The sequence below is a fragment of the Grampus griseus genome, assembly GCF_964374135.1.
Source record: "Grampus griseus genome assembly, chromosome: 11".
NCBI lineage: Eukaryota > Metazoa > Chordata > Mammalia > Artiodactyla > Delphinidae > Grampus > Grampus griseus.
Genome location: NC_139005.1, coordinates 926,179 through 943,830, shown reverse-complemented (window position 1 = coordinate 943,830; position 17,652 = coordinate 926,179). Strand labels below are relative to the sequence as shown.

At 59.3% G+C, this 17,652-nt stretch overlaps 1 protein-coding gene across 2 annotated transcripts in view; it reads left to right on the top strand.

Moving 5' to 3' along the window:
• Positions 1 to 17,652, top strand: part of CACNA1C (calcium voltage-gated channel subunit alpha1 C) — a gene marked incomplete at its 3' end in the record, with an annotated part of 458,987 nt that overhangs the window by 403,386 nt on the left and 37,949 nt on the right. For both annotated transcript variants that reach the window (XM_082665273.1, XM_082665272.1), the window contains one exon: positions 12,159 to 12,242. In XM_082665273.1, the coding sequence (XP_082521399.1) occupies positions 12,159 to 12,242 (84 nt within the window). The remainder of the gene's footprint in view (positions 1 to 12,158; positions 12,243 to 17,652) is intronic.

Genomic DNA, 17,652 nt, shown 5'->3' with positions numbered 1-17,652 from the left:
AGGGAAACCACCTTTGAGGGGCTTCAAAGACAAGACAGACCGTATTCTTACCGTGCCGAGTCTTCCTCTCTCACTGAGAACGCCTGGGAACCTGGCTGATTTTCAGAGAATAAGACCCCTAATGAATGCCGTTTGGTGATAACAATGGTGTTTTCCTGTCTCCTCCAGAGCAGCAAATAAACGCTGTCTCACTTTCCCTTCCAAGACCTGTCCCATTTAGGGGCAGAGGAGACCATGGAATGTCCCTGGCCACCTTCTGTGGGGTCCCCTGCGGTCCTATTCCCAGCCATGCCACCCAGGAGCCGGCAGGCTCACAGCCCGCAGCAGCGTGCCCTGGGGAGGCAGGGAGGCCGGGCGGCCGGGCCGCGCTGGGGCTGAGCTTCCGGCTCAGAAGACAGCCTCCAGGAGGGAAACCGGCATCATTTTCCCCCAGTTTTGTGAGACATACAGTTTACATATTTCAAAGCCTTGAGTCATTCCACGTTGACTCAGACGTGTTTCAGATGATGCCTGACGCCGGCTCCAGGGCCCTGCAGGGGACTTCCTGAGTCAGGCTCCCGAGCTCAGGAGATGCACTGGGCAAACCTGCCCTAGGGAGCACGTGGCAGTGACACCTGCAGGGGCCTCTGCCTGGAAAACACTCTCCCTGAATCCTGCACACCCAGGAGCAAAAGCCCGTTTCCCGGGAAGCAGCCAGGTAGGGTGCTCTAAACCATAAAGCACCCAACTTCCTCCATCTCTAGTTTTCTGTTGTGAGAAGATGGGGTGAAATAGGAGAAACTTTTCCAGAGAAGTAAGAGAGCCATCCTGGGGCCATCTGCATTTCACACATGCCAGGGTCTGTCTGGCATAAAGAAAAAGGGAAATGGACCTTTTCTGGGAATACCCTGCCGGGGCTTCTGGCAGCAGAGGGGGAGGGTCCCCGGCCTGGCCAGCCAAACAAGCCTGTCCAGTTGGGAGGAGAGTGGGGTTCCTGGATTCTCGTTAAGGAGTAGACTCCAAGAGAAGCATCCCCAAAATTTCCAGGAAGATAACCAAACCAGAAAGTACTTGAGGGGACTTGCCTGGTGGTGCAGTGGTTAAGAATCTGCCTGCCAATGCAGGGGACACGGGTTCGAGCCCCGGTCCGGGAAGATCCCATGTGCTGCGGAGCACCTAAGCCCGTGCACCACAACTACTGAGCCCATGTGCCACAACTACTGAAGCCCGTGCGCCTAGAGCCCGTGCTCCACAACAAGAGAAACCACCACAATGAGAAGCCCGCGCACCGCAATGAAGAGTAGCCCCCGCTCGCCGCAACTAGAGAAAAGCCCGTGTGCAGCAATGAAGACCCAACACAGCCAAAAATAGATAAATAAATTTTTAAAGAAAGAAAGTACTTGAAGCCCTGGTGGAAATATCTAGCTGTATCTGGCCCTAGAACCGGTGCTCCTAATGTGATCGTGTGTTTGTGCCACGAGTGAGTTTGCACCTGCGAGCGTCAGCTGAGGAAGGACAGTAGGCAGTAAGGACGCAGGGATTGCCATCAGTCCTAACATCAGGTGTCTGAGGTTGGCCTGCTGGGCTTCCTGCTCTGTCCCTTGGTCTCTGTGGTTGGTTGGCTGGTCGGTCGGTCGGTTTGTAGTTTGGCCCCGTTCTTTCGTTGTCCTCATGGTAATTGATGTTCTCGGTCTTCATTTCCATCTGTTCTGCTCGCCACCTTATGGAAAATAAATGGACTCAAGTAAATCCCTGCTCTGCTCCTAAAATTCACATTCTGTCTGAAGAATGGGGCAGGTGACAGGAGTGTCTTGGACACCTAATGGCCAGAGGGAATTTCTCCCCGAGCGGAGGACTGCCCTGGACATTTCCCTGGGCCCCACAAGACTGTGCAGGACAAAGCTGGTCAGCATGAAAAGGTTTCGCATAGAATCGTCTGAAGTTAACTAAGTAGCTGGACTGTCCTCCTATCATGAACAGAAATTTATCAGCAAAGACAGGAAAAAACTTTTAAGATGCAGTTTATGATAAGCACTGAAAAATATCCAATGCCTGGGCTTCCCTGGTGGCGTAGTGGTTGGGAGTCCGCCTGCCGATGCAGGGGACACGGGTTCGAGCCCCAGTCCGGGAAGATCCCACATGCCGTGGAGTGGCTGGGCCCGTGAGCCATGGCCGCTGAGCCTGTGCGTCCGGAGCCTGTGCTCTGCAGTGGGAGAGGCCACAACAGTGAGAGGCCCGCGTACCGCAAAAAAAAATATATATATATAGATATAGATATAGATATAGATACAGATATAGATATAGATATCTCCAATGCCTAAGAATAAATCTAACCAAAACCCTCTAAGATCTTTACAGAAGGTCTGTGAAATTTCACACAGAGGAGTTAAAGAAAACTCAGTAAATGGAGAAATATGTCATGTTCATGAATTGGGAAAGTCAATGTTACAGAGATGTCATTTCTCTTCAGTACAATCCCAGTTAAAACTCCAGATTGAACTTTAACCCAAGTCCTTCAGGGTCAATAGGGCGACCCGGGGGGTTCCAAGGCTTCAGTCCCTTTGGGCAGCTCTCCGTGACTGTGGAGGTTCCAGGGCAGGGCCAGCCCCAGACGCTCCGCGCTCAGCTCTGGGGGGTGGGGTGATCGTGTGCCTGGAACTTGCTGCTGACCATGACCCAGCGGGTGATGAAGGGAGAAGGGGCCCCAGGCTCCTGCTCAGAGAAGCAGATCGGCCCAGGGAGGTGGGAGGATTCCCAACTCCCCCTCCTCCCCCCGGGGACTCACCTGGGCCTTAGCAGGTGAGGAAGCGGGGGCAGCTGTCTCTGAGACTTTCCCATCCCCTTGGTGCTGCCCAGTCAGGGAGCGGCCACGTCTCTGCCCCCGGAGGGCCCGACCCCACAGCTCTCTGGGATCAAAACGCTTTTCCACGCCCTCCCCGCCGAGAACAGTCCAGAAAGCGAGTGGAACCAAAATGGAAACACTCATCGCCCCCCTGGCCCCCGGCTCTTGGGCGTAAGAGCAACTGGAGCCTCGGGGACGCTCCTGACGCAGGAGAAACTGGGGCCCAAAGGCGTTTCAACCCAAGGGACGCGTGCGGTCTCCAGACCAGCGCCAGGACCGTCTGCAGGAATACAGACGCTCCGTGCCCACCATCGGTCTGTGAACAGCCACCCGCCTCCTGGGCACCTTGGCTCATGCAGCCGAGGCCTGGATTCTTAATTTTATTTAAATTAATTCAAATCTGTGTGGCCACATGGCCGACGGCTGCCATAATGGGCCATGGGGCTCTAGACACCGCTTCTCCGCAGGCCGCTCGCGGGGTCTGCATCCCTCCATCCGTCCGCCTCACCCCAACTGCTCTGGCTTCATGGACCCAGGTGGGTGATCTCAGGTGTGGGAGCCCTGTGGGAAGAGTAAGGCCGGCTCCTGGCCCGGCGTCCCCCGTGTGGGTCCCCTCCTGGCCCCCCAGTCGTCCCCGGACCTCCCGGGTCCAGGAGCTGCAGATGCCGAGGCAGGCGGTTCAGTGGCCAGCACCAGGCTGTGGGGCCGGGCCAGGCCGATGTGCTCGGCCAGGAAGTCTGAGCTGGGAGTGTGGACGGCCTTGGCCTTGCCGAGCGCGAAGGCAGCCTTCCCCGCATTTCTGGCTGTGCTTGTGCGTGAGGGTCCTGGACCCTGGTGCCCCCAGAACAAAGTCTCCTCTGCCATCCTTAGGTCGGTTTCCTGTCTTGGGAAGGACTGTTGCCCGAGACACGGTACAGATTTCCGGGGTGAACGGTCAAGGTAGGAAGAGTCATCACCAGCTGACTCCTTCCCTGGGCCATGGCAGAGGGACAGATGAGGGCTGGACTGGCAGAAGGGGCCAGGATGGGTGGGGGTGGGGGGTCAGGGAGCCTTCAGGGAGACCGTCTCCAGCCAGGAAACTGCAGCCGGTTCTTCCGTCTGTCCTCAGCTTTGTCCACATCCAGAACCTTCTTTCCTTGAAGACCCAGCATCTGCTTCCACTTTAGTGACAGCCTTTCTCACATGAGCACAACCTCCAGACAGCTTGGGGCTCCCCAGGGGCACCCCTGCCCCAGCAGATGGGGAGGGGGCTTCCGAGGCTGGACCCGCCGTCTCTGGTGTTTCCTTGTCCCCGGTGAGCGAGCCGCCCCCGCTCTGGGAGAGGGGCCAGGCGGGTGGAGAAGCAGGGCGAGCCCCCCAGCAGGTGACCGTCTGATGAGGGAAGGGACCCGTCTGCCTTCCCGCTCAAGCGGGACTCAAGTTTAGGCTATGATGTTCCTTAACGTCCAAAATCGGCTTTGCCCTCTGTCCCCCTGAAGAAGGCCAGCGGGGACCACACCAAACGGTAGGCTCCGTCGGGACAGCCCGGGCAGATGGGGCGAGAGGAACCAGGGCCGGGCTCTTCCAAGTGCCGGGAAGACCCCGTAGGCAGGAGCAATCGGGCTGGGGTCCTGGGAGGGAGTCCTCCCTGAGCTACTGAGAGAACGTCAGGACCCTTTCCTTAGAGCCAGTAAAGGACCAGGAGATGGAGGAGAAAGTGGGGTGACCGGCAGGAGAGGATGCCAGCCAGGGCCATTCCGTCTCCTGTCTGGAAAGCTGAAACTACTAGAAACTGGCTTTGTCTTCACCAGATACCACATTGCAGCTAAAACCTGCTTTCTCTCCAGCTTTACCTCTGGATCCAGCTGTACCACTCGCCCTAATTCCCCTCCTAACAGTCTTAACCAAGCGGACGTTTCTGCAAGGGGCAAAGATTTTTGTGAGGCTTTATTTCTTACAAAACAAAGTTTACTTTATCTCTTGCTTGATCATCCCCTGCCCCCAGATCCCACCGACAGACGAAATTCTGGAGACAGAGCAGGAAGCCCACCTCCCCGCTCAGCATCACCTCGAACGAGCAGGGAGGGCAGGTAGGGCTGTCCTTTCCGCGTCCGTTCCTCGGTAATGTGGGGAGGCTGGCTTAGCTGGGCCTGAGTGGGGTCATGGCCATCTCAGTCTGCCCGGCTGCCAGGACAAACTGCAGAAATCTACTTCGCACGGTCTGGAGGCTGGGGGTCCCAGATAGGAGCACAGGGCCACGTCCAATGAAGGGGGCCCCGTCCGCTCACAGCTGTGTCCTCGCAGGTGGAAGGAGCGAGGGAGCTCTGTGGGGTCCCCTGTTCAAGGACCCCAGTCCCGTTCCTGAGGGCTCCACCCTCATGGCCTAATCACCTCCCAGAGGCCCCCAGTACCATTCCATTGGGCGTCTGGGAAATCTGCAGGGGGCAGGCCCCACGGTGTGCGGGCCGGGTCCGCCCCGGGGAGGGTGGCCCTGCTGGTCCTGAAAGGCCCCGGGGAGAGTGGCCCTGCTGGTCCTGAAAGAGCATTTAGGGATCGTTTGCTTGAGGAGCAAGTAGGTAACGTGTAGCAGAAACTGGGACTCGGTAGCCGGTTAGCGGCCAAGGTTCAGCGCAGCTCAAACTACCACTAGAAATGTGAACGTCTCCTTCTATTTCCTTCCGACATGGAAAGTCCAACTCTAAAAACACCGAGAGCCAGCAAGAATATTTCCTTTTCGGAACTTGCATGAAACTTAGACATTCTTTCAGGCTGGTGGGCTTCAATCACTGGAGAACCAAAACTCCCTTTTGGCAATAAATACTTAGTACTACTTCCTTAATTTCCTTAAATAAAATTCAGAGAAAATCTAAATCTTTATGTATAGGAAACTCACACCTATACACATAATGTAAATATATATATATGTCTATAATTCCTTAGTTATAATGGGAAACGTCTGTGTTTAGTTTCCCGCACCCCCTTTACCGGTGATCTGCCAGATGGGCGGGGGCGTTGAAGTCAGTCTGATCAAAAATAAACCCAGCACTCGTGGAAAGGCCCCCTGTGGGGAGGGCAGGGCAGCTGCTGCGTTTCATTATTTAACGTGGAGATGATTCACGCTGGGTGACACGGCCACGTGAGAGTCACTGGGAGGGGACGAGCCCCCTGCGCCTGTGAGCAGTGGTGTCCAGACCCGCCAGCCTGGACCTGTGGGAGGGGCGGGGGAGGGCTGCTAGCAGGGCCGAGACCCAGACGATGGTGGCAGGAACAGTCCCGGCAAGGCTGCATGAGCTGGGCCCGCCTCCCCTCCCCTGGAGGCTGGCAGTCACTCTGTCTGACACAGGAGGGGCCAGGCCTGGTGACGCATCTCTGGAGCTGAGGGCAGGTTCTCTAGAGTGGGCACAGGTGGAGGCTGCAGGGGTGCGGTGGGCCACGCCCCCTGGGGCTAAGGAGGGGCCAGCCCATTAGGTGGCTTGCGTCGGGAAGGGGGGAGGGCGAGGATGGGATGGTCAGGTCAGGTTTGGGGGACTCCGCCCGGGGCGTAGTCTGCGGGATGGGCCGGGAGAAGATTCCAGGTGGGCAGATGACGCCTCGCCCCCACCAAGGCTGCCGTCCTCTGCATCCCCTTCCCGCCTCCAGGGGGCCCCCCGTGTTCCTTTGAAGTGGGGTGCCTGCGGACGTTGCCACGTGTCAGACGGCCTTGCCCGCTCTCGAGGCATATCCCCTTGGACCCTCGTCCTGGACGATCCTGCAGCGGGGTCCTGCCATGGACCCAGGTGCCAACAGGGGCGGAGGAAACCTTCCCCAGGCCCCAAAGGAGCCCAGCCAACCCCCTGTCCCCTCACCCCGTGGGAGGCGGCAGGTCAGGTTGGGCTCACGCTCTGCCCACATCTGTGCACTTCCAGGCACCCAGAAGCACCCGTTACATCTTGGTGAGATAAATGACTGAGGGCCTTTGAAACCTTCCTGGGGAGAAAAAAGCTTAATTCCAAAGGAGAAACGAGAGCAATGTCCACTTCCAAGTGTGCACTCCTCTCACTACTGGAGTGCGGCCCCATCACCGCCACCCGCCCAGGGTCTCCTTGACCCCGGCCCCGTCTGCTGCTGCCCTTTGCCCCGCCCGCCCCCGTCCCGGGCTGTCTGCTGGGGGGCTCCAGGGCTTCTGAAGGGGCGCGTCACAGGGTGGGAGCTGCCAGGGGCCGGGGACAGCTGTGCACCAGCCATGCCGCCCCACTAGATGCCAGTGATTTCCTCAATTACTGTTACGTCTGAATGACATCCTAACGTCATACGGTTTCTATTACCTCTGTGTGGCGACACTCAGCCGCCGGCTGCACCCACCACCTCCCATCTCCCCATCCCACGACCCGGAACCAGGCACAGCCTCCCAGCTCACGCCAGCAGGGCCCTTACTCGGCTGGGCCCCCTTCCCTGGCCAAGCACACGCCGTCTGCCCACTCCATGCTAGGCCCCGCCTCCCCCAGATGGCCCTTTCTGCTTCCAGCAGCTCCACGTCCAGCCTCCACCCAGGGCCGCCCCCCACCCGCCACGTCGATCTCTGGGGCCCCATGTGTCCCTGGAAGGGAACAGTCTTGGGGCAGAGACCCGGACAAAGTCCAGTCAGCTTCCCCACCAGGAAGAGCGTCCGGTCACCTCCTCTGTGTTCCTTGCCTTCTCTCTGCTGGACCCGTCAGAGGTAGATAAGGAAGCCGCGCGGGAGGGGATGGAGAGGAGAAGAAAGCCAGCAATGGCAGCACAGTCCCAGGTGTGTAGACGCCTGTGGACCCCTCTCACCACCGTCCTGTTTTAAAGCTTGTGTTCACTCTGCTCTGGGCGGGGAAGGGGCTGAGAGTCCCGAATTCAGGGCCAGGGCGTGTGCCTGGACCTCCCAGCAGCAGCCCTGCTCTCGGGACCAGAGACAGGATGTGGGCCCACCTGGCAGCCCACTCCTCTCCTCCCACCCCTCCAGCCAGAGCAAAAGGGGCCTGGGTCTCCCTGGGAGGAATAGTGGTTTCTAGGAACCTGGCAGTTCACTATCTGTGTGGACCTGAGTTTGACAGAAGCTAGCCAGGACAGCTTACTTACGGTCACCAATCTCAAGTGATCCTGGATTTCATCCGAGAATCTCAGGACAGGCAGTCCTCACTAGGATTCAAGATGAGACCCACTGAAGGGAGCTTGGGATTCTGGAACCTTCACGTTCCCCCTCCTCCTTCCACATTCCTGAGCCTTGCCTTCCCCACTGCTCAGTCCCACCCCCAAAGCTGACCCTGTGCGTCTGGCCTCCCTAGAAGGGGATGGACCAGCTCCAGCAACCGTGGCAGTCGCTGGAACTCACTGGGCTTCCTACAGGTGGAGGCCCTTCACTTGTGTCATTCCTACCATAACCCACAGGTCGCCGTGTCATAGGGGGAACCTGGGGCACAGAGAGGTGCGGTTATCTGCTCAAGGTCACCCAGCCAGTAAGTGCTAGATGGAGGACTCGAACCCGGACACCTGCCTCTGCGGGTCACACCCTTAACCACTACACCGCCTCTTCCAGCTCAGAACAGCTCCAGGGGTGGAGTGAGTCAGGGCACAGATAATCCGAGAGAGGAAAATCCGAAGTTCTCGTGCAGGTGAAGTGCATTGTGGGTGCTGGGCAGCAGCGTCCTTTCCTAGTCACGTTGTGCTGAGCCTAGGATCGATTTGGTCCACGTCTCTTCTGCCGTGGCAGCCAGTGAGCAGAGGGTCGGCGCCCTCCGGAGAAGGGATTGTTCCCAGCGGGGCGCTTGCCTTTCAGCCCAGGGGGACACGCACGAGACCTCCTGAGGCTGGGGACCCACTTACCCTGCAGGGTTAGAGGTGGCGAGAGAAAGTCTTCCCCCAAAACGCCATCCGCCCCTGCGTGGGCAGCCCTGCCTGGCTCTGAGGATCTGGACATTGAGAGGTTTGGTTCCCCACTTCAGGGAGAGCCCAGAGCCCCTTTCGCTATCCCTGACTTCTACCAGAGAAAGAACGAGTGACAGGTATGACCTGGAGGTCAGCCTGATTTCGAGAAAACAAGTCTATGATTGTTTTCCCATTCTATTTCCTCCATCATACTCCCCAAACCCATGTCACCCATGGTTTCCAGCAGTCGAGGAGATGGGTGACAACAGGTGTGTGTGCGAGTGTGTGTGTGTGTGTGCATGTGTGTGACGGAGAGAGAGGACACAGCTCTTGCACTGACAACAGGGGCGACCTTCCTCCCAGGCCCTGCCCACTTGGGGAATTGGCCAGGTGTGTCCCTCGGCAACCTGTCGAGCCCCCTGGAGGGTGTCAGCGTGCTTCTGGGATGGGTGTGGACGGCTGGGAGGAGGCGCTGACAGCTGGATCTGAAACTGTGTTCATGGTCCAGCTTGGAGGGTTGACGGGGCAGGAAGGGGGTGGACAGGGCAGGGGGAAGCTGCCTCTTAAAGGGACCCTGTCACCCCCCGCACCGTGGGCCGTGTGTAAACCTCCTCCGGGCGGGAACTGGTGGGGCTCTGCGGCCAGTGGAGGCCTTGGCCCCGGGCCCACAGGACAGAGGGGCCAACCAAATGCGCCAGCAGCACAGCCGGTGGAGGGCAAGGGGGCGGGTGAGGCCAGGCGACCCAGCGGAAGCCGCCGGCCGCAGAGCACTGGGGCGGGCCTGCCCGTCCTGTGCACGAACACAGAAGAGCGCAAGAGTGGGGATGACAGGCGGTGCATGGGGTGGGTGAGGGTTGCAGGGTCCCTGGGGGCCAGGCTCCTTCCGGAGCTCGCCAGCTGTTAACCGCTCATCTGCCTCGCCTCTGCCTGCCTTCTCCCTTTCTGTCTCTCGCCTCATCCACGCTGTGGACCGAGGCCAACTCCCCCATCTGTTCCAGGTCCCTGTGGTGAACGAGCAGATGCCAGCCCCTCCCCTCTCCTTGAGCGCCGAGACGCCCCCCGACCTCTCTCCTCCTCTCGCCCCCCAGGCCCGAATAACGATTTGCCACTGCGTTTTCTAGGCTGGATGCGGGGCGTCCTGGACTCTCCTCTGGTTCCTGCTTCCCTCCTTCCTCTTCCTGGACACCCCCTCCCCTTCCCTCCCGAAACAGCTCTACCCACAGAGATGGTTTTCCTCTCTAGAGATAGTCCCCCAGTGTTTCCCAAAACCTGATGTTAAAGCACACGCGTATTTGTCGTTGGCACGGGGTCTTCACTCTTTGCCCTCAAAACCAGTGCTCTCCACGTGCCCTGTGATGCCACGGGAGGACCCTGGAGGGGGTCGGTTCGTTCCCGCTCACAGCACGTGACTCGAATGGGAGAGAGAAGCCTCTCGGTGCCCCCAAAGGCTCCAGGATATTCAGAAAAATACTCTGGGAAGCCAGAAAGGGTTTCAAGTGACGCTCACCTCACCCATGCCCTGGCCGGCCTCTGCTCCCCACCGGGTTGCCCAGAGTCTCCACAGTGGCATTTCTGCTTTTTTTTTGGCAGAAAGGCCTGGGAACCGAGAGGTCCCTTTCCCTGCGACCTGACCTCCACACTAAGAATAACAGCCCTGGGACAGCATGTCTTGTGATCCATCTGAGAGGGGGCATGGCTAGGAAGGGTGGGGGTGGAGCGGTCAGGGAGCTGGAGGGAGTCGGGAAGAAATGGGAGAGCACAGCCTCCTGGGACTCAGAAATAGAGAGCAAGAGTTGGCCGCCCCAGGAGGGCCAGGGAGAGGGACCGGGCAGACTCTAAGAGGCCAGCCCGATGCTTTCTTACCTCCTCACCAACCTCAGAAGTGCATCTCCTGGAAGCCCCACCTCGTGGCTCAGAGGCTGGGGCATCCCTTGAAGAACCAAAGGGGCAGATGTCCTTTCTTACGGAAAGACAGATGCCCTCGGTGCTGGGCCCTCCCCGCTCCACCCCTGGGGAGGACGGCTGTGGGGTTCCCGGGGCTCCTGAACATCTGTGTGTCACAGAGCATTGCTCCCTTTCCCCTGCACTCTGAGAGGCAGTGGTCCAGACCTAAGAACCCACCCTCTCTTTGCAGAGAGCCTGCCCACCCAGGACTCCAAGAACCCTCACAGGAAGGGGACAGCCCTTGGTTGACCAGTTGTCCATGAACTTTGAAAAAGTCTTTGAAAAACATTCCTCTGTTCCCTTCCCCAAATATGGTGTAAAACAAACAAAATCCATGTGTGCAGGACAAAGGAGTGGAGTCAGCATCCTGATCGCTCCCCCTAGACACGACAGCCCCCAGAGCCCCACCCAGCCTGCAGCAAAGGCTGTGAGAACCTCACTCTCGCGGGGGCCGCTTCAGCAGGATCCTGAGTCAGAATGATGGAGCTGAGCGTGGCGGTGCTTCAGACACCCCTGCCCCGAGAGCCGGTCTAGGGTCACCTCCCACATCACCAAACCTTGGGACTGGCCTGGCCTCCGTCCCCTTGCAGGGAGGAAAGCCTCCGTCCAGAGGCACCGGGCCCGTCCAGGGCTGCCACGAGGGTGACCTTGTAGATGCTGCTCTGAGGCCATGGTCCCCTCACTGTCACGAGCGTCACACGGCTCACCCCTGAGCCCAGAGGGCCTGGCTGTGCCTGGACCACACCAATGGCCGCCTGCTAATTCCCAGACCACCCCGCGAGGGCCCCCGCCCCGTTCCCTCCCTCCCTCCCTGCAGGCAGGCCTCCTAGGAGGCGCTGGAGGCCTGGGAGGGGCTGGGGAAGTAGGGCGGGTGGCGAGGGGGCTGGGTCTGGAGGGGGAGGACCCCGCCCCGCTCGGCAGCGACGGTGCGGCCCACGGCGGTGCTCTGCTCTTGTCTGTCTGACCTTCCTTTTCACTCCCGTCCTGCCGCCCCGTGTAGGGCCACTTTAGTGACCCCTGGAATGTCTTTGACTGCCTCATCGTAATTGGCAGCGTAATTGACGTCATTCTCAGTGAGACGAATGTGAGTATGATTCTGCCCAGGACGCCTTCGTGTCCCTCCCTCTTCACCTCCTCCGGTTCATTGTTTGGTTTTCCTGTTTTACCCCCGCCAGTCATGCTTTCTCTTGCACCTGCCGCCGTCCTGGGGGACGTGAGCCCCCGCACTGTCCCCACTCTGCCGGGCCGGACAAGGGGCGGCCGGGGCGTCTCCTCCTCCAGGACCCCCGCCCGGCCCCCCCGCCCCGACTAACCCGCCTTTTGTCAGGCTCGGCGAGCACCGGTGCCAGGTGTGCACCTCCAGAACTGTGGAGTGGTAAGAGGGTCCAGTATGCCCACATAACCTCTTTCTTTTCTCATTTTTTTCCTCTTCTCTCCTTTCTTTCATGCTTTTTTTTTTCATTTTCCTCTTCCTTTTGTTTTGTTTTTCTTTGTTGTTGGTTTTTCTCCTGTCTCCCTCCCTTGGCCCCTCTGCCCCATGCAGCACTATTTCTGTGATGCATGGAACACGTTTGACGCCTTGATTGTTGTTGGTAGCATTGTTGACATAGCCATCACCGAGGTAAACGTAAGTACCGGCGTCCCGCCCCGCGACGCCGCGCCCGCCCCACGCTCACCCCGTTGCTCTCTCCTTGCCGCTTCCTCCCAGCTCCTTATTCCCACTAAGTTATTCTGGTTGGTTTGTTTAAATTGGTTGAAAGGATTTTCTTTCTCGTTGCTTTACTTCAAAATGTTTTTATTCTTTTTTCTTTAACGTTTGGAACGAGCTAGGCCCCCTTTCCTTCTGAGTTTTGATCGCTGCCTCCTTTCCTTCCCCCTTGGCAATTGGCCTAGCATGACACACACTGTCTAGGAGGATGCAGCCCTGGGATCCCAGAGTGAGACGGTGGAAGGGTGTTTACAACCGCTGGGCAGCTGCCAGCGCAGCCCCTTCCCACTCCCAGCATCCGGGAAATGAGCTCTCCCGAGGACCACGGGTGACGGCTCGCACTTGGCCGGCACTGTCAGCCCATCGTATTCACGCTAAAACAGCCCCTCCACTGAGAGGCGGGGGAGAACAGCCCACACCCCTCTTTTCTGGAGAGGGCTCCTCCGCCCCCCCGCCCTGCAACTTGCTGTGGGAGCACCTGGCCCCAGGTGAACCTGCCCCAGAGGACCAGCCTTGCCCCTGCCTGGTTCTCCCCTCACCACCACCACCCCGGCTCCAAGACCTCCTGCACCTGCCCCCGGGAGCTGCCCCTCCTAGACAGTCCCTCTAGCCCCTGCACACGTCCCTCTGCTCCCCAGCATGTTCAGTCTTCTCTCGTTATCCATAGGCAAGCCCTCTTGCGGTTGGTTTTTAACATGTGTGGTTTAGTGTTTTGTCAGGATTTTTCCTTGATTAAGAGACTTGGTAATGTTTGCACAGATGTTGGTGCACTGAACCATTGAATAGCAGCGCGGAGCAGATGCTCTAGAGCTCTGATCTAAGGTGTCAGAAGCACCCCACGACGGCCACCGTCCCCCGCCCTTGTCCTTACCTGCCCCCTCCACCCCGTAGTCGGCTGCCAGTCGGTTGAACTGATGTTATTATATGTCCTGCTTCCGCTGATCAGAAGTCCTGTCTGCCCCCTTCGAGCGGGTGGACGTTGGGAGGAGGCTGTTCTGCTCTCCCTGTGTCCCCCCGTCAACCTGGCCCCCTCCCTGCTCGCCCCGTAGCATAGATTCGATTGCCCCTGTCTCGGGGATCCCCCAGGGTCGTCTTTGTCTTGCGGGGTGTCTGTATGTGTGTCTGTGTGTGTGTGTGTGTGTGTGTGAGTGTGTACGTACGTGTGTACGTGTGTGTACGTACGTGTGTACACTCCCTTGACCTCTGCCATTGAATCATTGGAACACAAGGAAACCAAGCTCCCCACTCAGACCCCATGCCTCCCCTCCCTTGGCACTGCCCCCCCAAGTGGCTGGATGGACCCCAAGTTGTATCCCAGGAGCTGTCACGTCCCTACCTACAAGTATCCACCGGCCAGGGCCTGTGCTCGGCCCGAGGGGCCCTCGGGGGAGACCAGGGAAGGGCAGGATCTGCCTGCGTCTGGAGGGTGGGTCCCTGTGGGGAACCATGCCAGGGGACTTGGGGCCGATGGCAGGGACGCACAGGAGGGTGACAGCAGGCAGCTCCCTGGGTGCAGAGGACCCACCTCAGTCCCAGGGTCCTCTGGGGTGCTCACTGTTGGCCAGGCCCACGCCATCGCTCAGCCGGCCGTTTTCTTTCAAATCACTGCTATTTTTAAAGAAAAACCAAGACAAAGGAAAAAAATTCTAGAGTATAAAATTTCTACCCCAGAAAGTGACTGTTGGAATTGGGGGTGGTGCAGGACCCCAGGAACGGCACGTGGAGCCACATACAGACCGTCCACTTGTACAACAGTTTCCATTTACAATTCGCCTCGGCGCCCAGCTTGTGTGCCGTGAGCCTGAGCTTGACAGACGCGAATGAGCACCCCCATTGGCCGATGCACAGTGAGGATGGAGCGTGCCCGTGCCTTTGCTGCCCCTCGGCTGGAGCCAGGCCTCCCGGGGCGGGGGACCAGCATTCTCGTCTGTTCCGTCCATGACGCCTTTTGATGAACACGTGCATCTCAGCCTCTTCTCGCGGACTCCTGCCGGCCGGGATTGGTTCAGCCCTTACACTCCATAGTCTGTATCTTTAAAGAACCACGGGAGGTTTTTTATTTTCTAAACGAGAAGTTATCAGCCCAGCCCCGCTTCCAGTTGGGAAGCCCCTCCAATTCCTCCCAGTATCCTTCGCTCACATGGAGATGCTCTTCACTCTCCAGATTGAGGAGTTTGTGAAAAGTCACACGAAGGGTTGTCTGGAGATAGAAACGGGGACGGCGCGTGTGATGCAGAGCAGAGGAGGTGTCCAGAGACCCCGACTGCTTCCCACCCCCTCCCACACATCCAGAAAGGACACCTGCGTCATCGTCCCAGGCAGGGGCTGGAGGAGAAGCTGGACCAGGGTCAGATCGAGTGCCTGAGTCCTGCTTCTCCCTCCCGCCCAGCCCCCACCGATCCGAGGACCATGAGGATTTACGGGGCTGGGTTTTGAAGCTCAACTAAGAGCATCCACTTAAAAACCGGCCGTAAACTGTACGGCACTGTTGGGGCTTCCCTGGTGCCGCAGTGGTTGAGAATCCGCCTGCCGATGCAGGGGACACGGGTTCGAGCCCTGGTCCGGGAAGATCCCACGTGCCGCAGAGCAACTAAGCCCGTGCGCCACAACTACTGAGCCCGCGTGCCACAACTACTGAGCCCGTGTGCCACAACTACTGAAGCCTGTGCACCTAGAGCCCATGCTCCTCAACAAGGGAAGCCACTGCAATGAGAAGCCCACGCACAGCAACAAAGAGTAGCCCCCGCTCTCCGCAATTAGAGAAAGCCTGTGTGCAGCAAGAAGACCCAATGCAGCCCAAAAAATAAATAAATAAAAATTAAAAAACTGTACAGCGCTGTTAAAGGGGAGAGACCGTGGCACCCAAGCAAAGGACGATCTTTCCAACCCCCCTGCTGACACACCAGCCAAGCACAGATGTCACAGCCCTCGTTCCCGGATACACTCGAACTCTTGGTCAATGGGTCCAGCCGGATCAAAGCAAGCTCACTGACCACTGCCCACGACTCAAGCCAAGATGGGCCTGTCCCACAAGCACGGACATGGCCCTGCACCCCGACGGTAGCCAGGATTGTGGGACAAGTTATAGGGTCAACAACGCTTCTTCTCAGAGGCAGGACCCTCCACCGTATGGTTCTGCCTTCCAGCCATAGGCAGGTTATGGGTCTGGACGCTCACTGGGCCAAGAGCTCAGCTCCAGGCCTCCCCGAATTTTCTAGTCTTACTGTTGTCACAAGACCTCCTTTTGCAGACAAACGTTCCGTTCCAGTGTCAGGGATCCCTGAGGCTCTCCACCTGTAACCCGTCATCTTTGACAATTAGCCTACAGAGACCAGCTCTCGTTGCCCTCCCCACCTGCTGTGTGCATCCCAGCCGCCCTCCAAACATTCCCCACGTCCAGAGTCATCTCTCCTCAAACAGCTCCGTCCTCCTGCCTCTGCTAGGCTCTGGCGCCCTGCCTTGGGAAGTGGATTCCCCAGCGACCCCAGGAACAATTGTCCCTTCCTGGAGCCTCCCCTTCTGGTGCCGGGCACCTGGGATCCATTACGGACCAAACAAAAGCCCGCCCTTGGGAGCTGGTGTCCTAAGGCTGGGAGATGTTCGGACACAGAAAATAAGGAAATGGTGCAGTACGTGGAGAGCCGAGAAGCGCCAGGGGAGGGGTCGGAGGAGCAGGGAGCCGTGGAGGCCGGTGCCGTTCTCTGCAAGACGAGCTGTACTGACGAGGGGAATTTGAAGAAAGCGAAGACCTGAGGGAAGCGAGGCGATGCCCTTGCGGATCCCGGGAGAGGAGCTTTCGGGCAGGACGCGCAGGGTGCGGTGGTCAGGGAGGAGAGCAGCTTTGGGCCTTCGCCTGAGTGGGAGGCGGAGACTCGGGCACCTTTGAGAAGAGGTGTCCGTGGTCCGGGGACCCCCTGCGGGAGTCAAGGGCAAAGCCCTCCACCATTTGGAAGGTGGACGCAGCCATCCAGGTGGGAGGGGACGGAGTTGCAGCAGACGTAGTGAAAACGGTCAGATTCTCAGTGTGCTCTGCGAGCAGGACCCACGGCCTCTCCTGACAGCCTGGATGTGGGCGCCAGAGGAGGAGGGCTCCCAGGGAGCCGTGGGGTCCCGGCCAAGCCGGGGAGGATGGAGCCGGCGTCGGCAGGAGGGTGGGAGGCGAGGCCCGTTTGCACGAAGAGGAGGAGGCTGGGGGTGGGGGGGGGGGCTGTGTACTCGACTGCCCAGCAGTGATGTCAGGTGGACAACAGACGCCCGGTCTGCAGTCAGACATGGAATCAGCAGCACAGCGACGGTATTCCAGGCCGGGACAGGTGAACAGCTGAGGGAAGAGGAGAAATGGGGGGCTGAACTGGGGCCGCCGTGCTCGGGGCCGCCTTGACCTCCGGCTCACTCTGGGAGATGCCCTTGGACCCTCCGAGGTGACCGGGGGAGACCCGGGGCTCCGCAGTCACGCTGGATCCTGCGTCCGCGGCCACAGCCCGGCCACCCCGTCCCCTCTGGACGCACTGCCTTCTCCTCCGTCTGTGCAGTCAGCGTCATGTCCCCTAGGAAGCTCCCTGCTCCTCCTTTATCCCTTGAGTCTGAAATTCTGTTTTCCAGAAGGAAAACCTAGTGACGTAACCCTGTGATGTCAGTGGAAGCTCCTGGGGTGCCAGAAGTGGCCCCCGGCAGCCCCCAGTTACCCCTCCCCACCCCTGCACGACAGGGAGTGCTGGGACGCCCAGAGCCCTCATCACGGACACACGTGTCCCTAGTCGCGGACGAGGCGGCCACGGGACTGACAGCACGACCCGCCTTGGGGCTGGCCGTCCTTGAGTGCAGCGGCGGGGGCCTGAGGTGGGCCAGAGTGCCCCCCACCAGCTCTGCACTGGACGCCTTCTGACAGTGACGCCCTCGCCTCCCGGCAGGCCCACGTGTGGACCACCCGAGAGCCGTGGCGTCTAAGTCGTCACCTAGAAACTCTCCAGAGAGAAGGCCCCGGGGACCCTCAGGTGGGAACAGGATGCGGCCGAGGGCCTCCAGGCAGGTTCAGTGGACGGGGACTTGCGTGGACACAGACAGAGAACTAGTGCAGGGCTGCAGAGCAGCTGAGCAGGACGGCGGGGTGAAGTGACGCGGTCCTGGCTGGGGTCTCGTGAGGAGCTCGGCAGGGGTGGAGGGCAGCATGCTGCCCTCGGGGGGCGCCAGGCCAGGGCCACCACACGTCACATCCCTGGGAGGGGCCCAGCTTGCTCAGGGTTTGCCAAGGCCGTGCAGCTAACAGGTGGCGAGAGCGGGATTCGAGTCCGTTCCTGTGGGAGAACTGACTCCTGCACTTCCGCGGGCA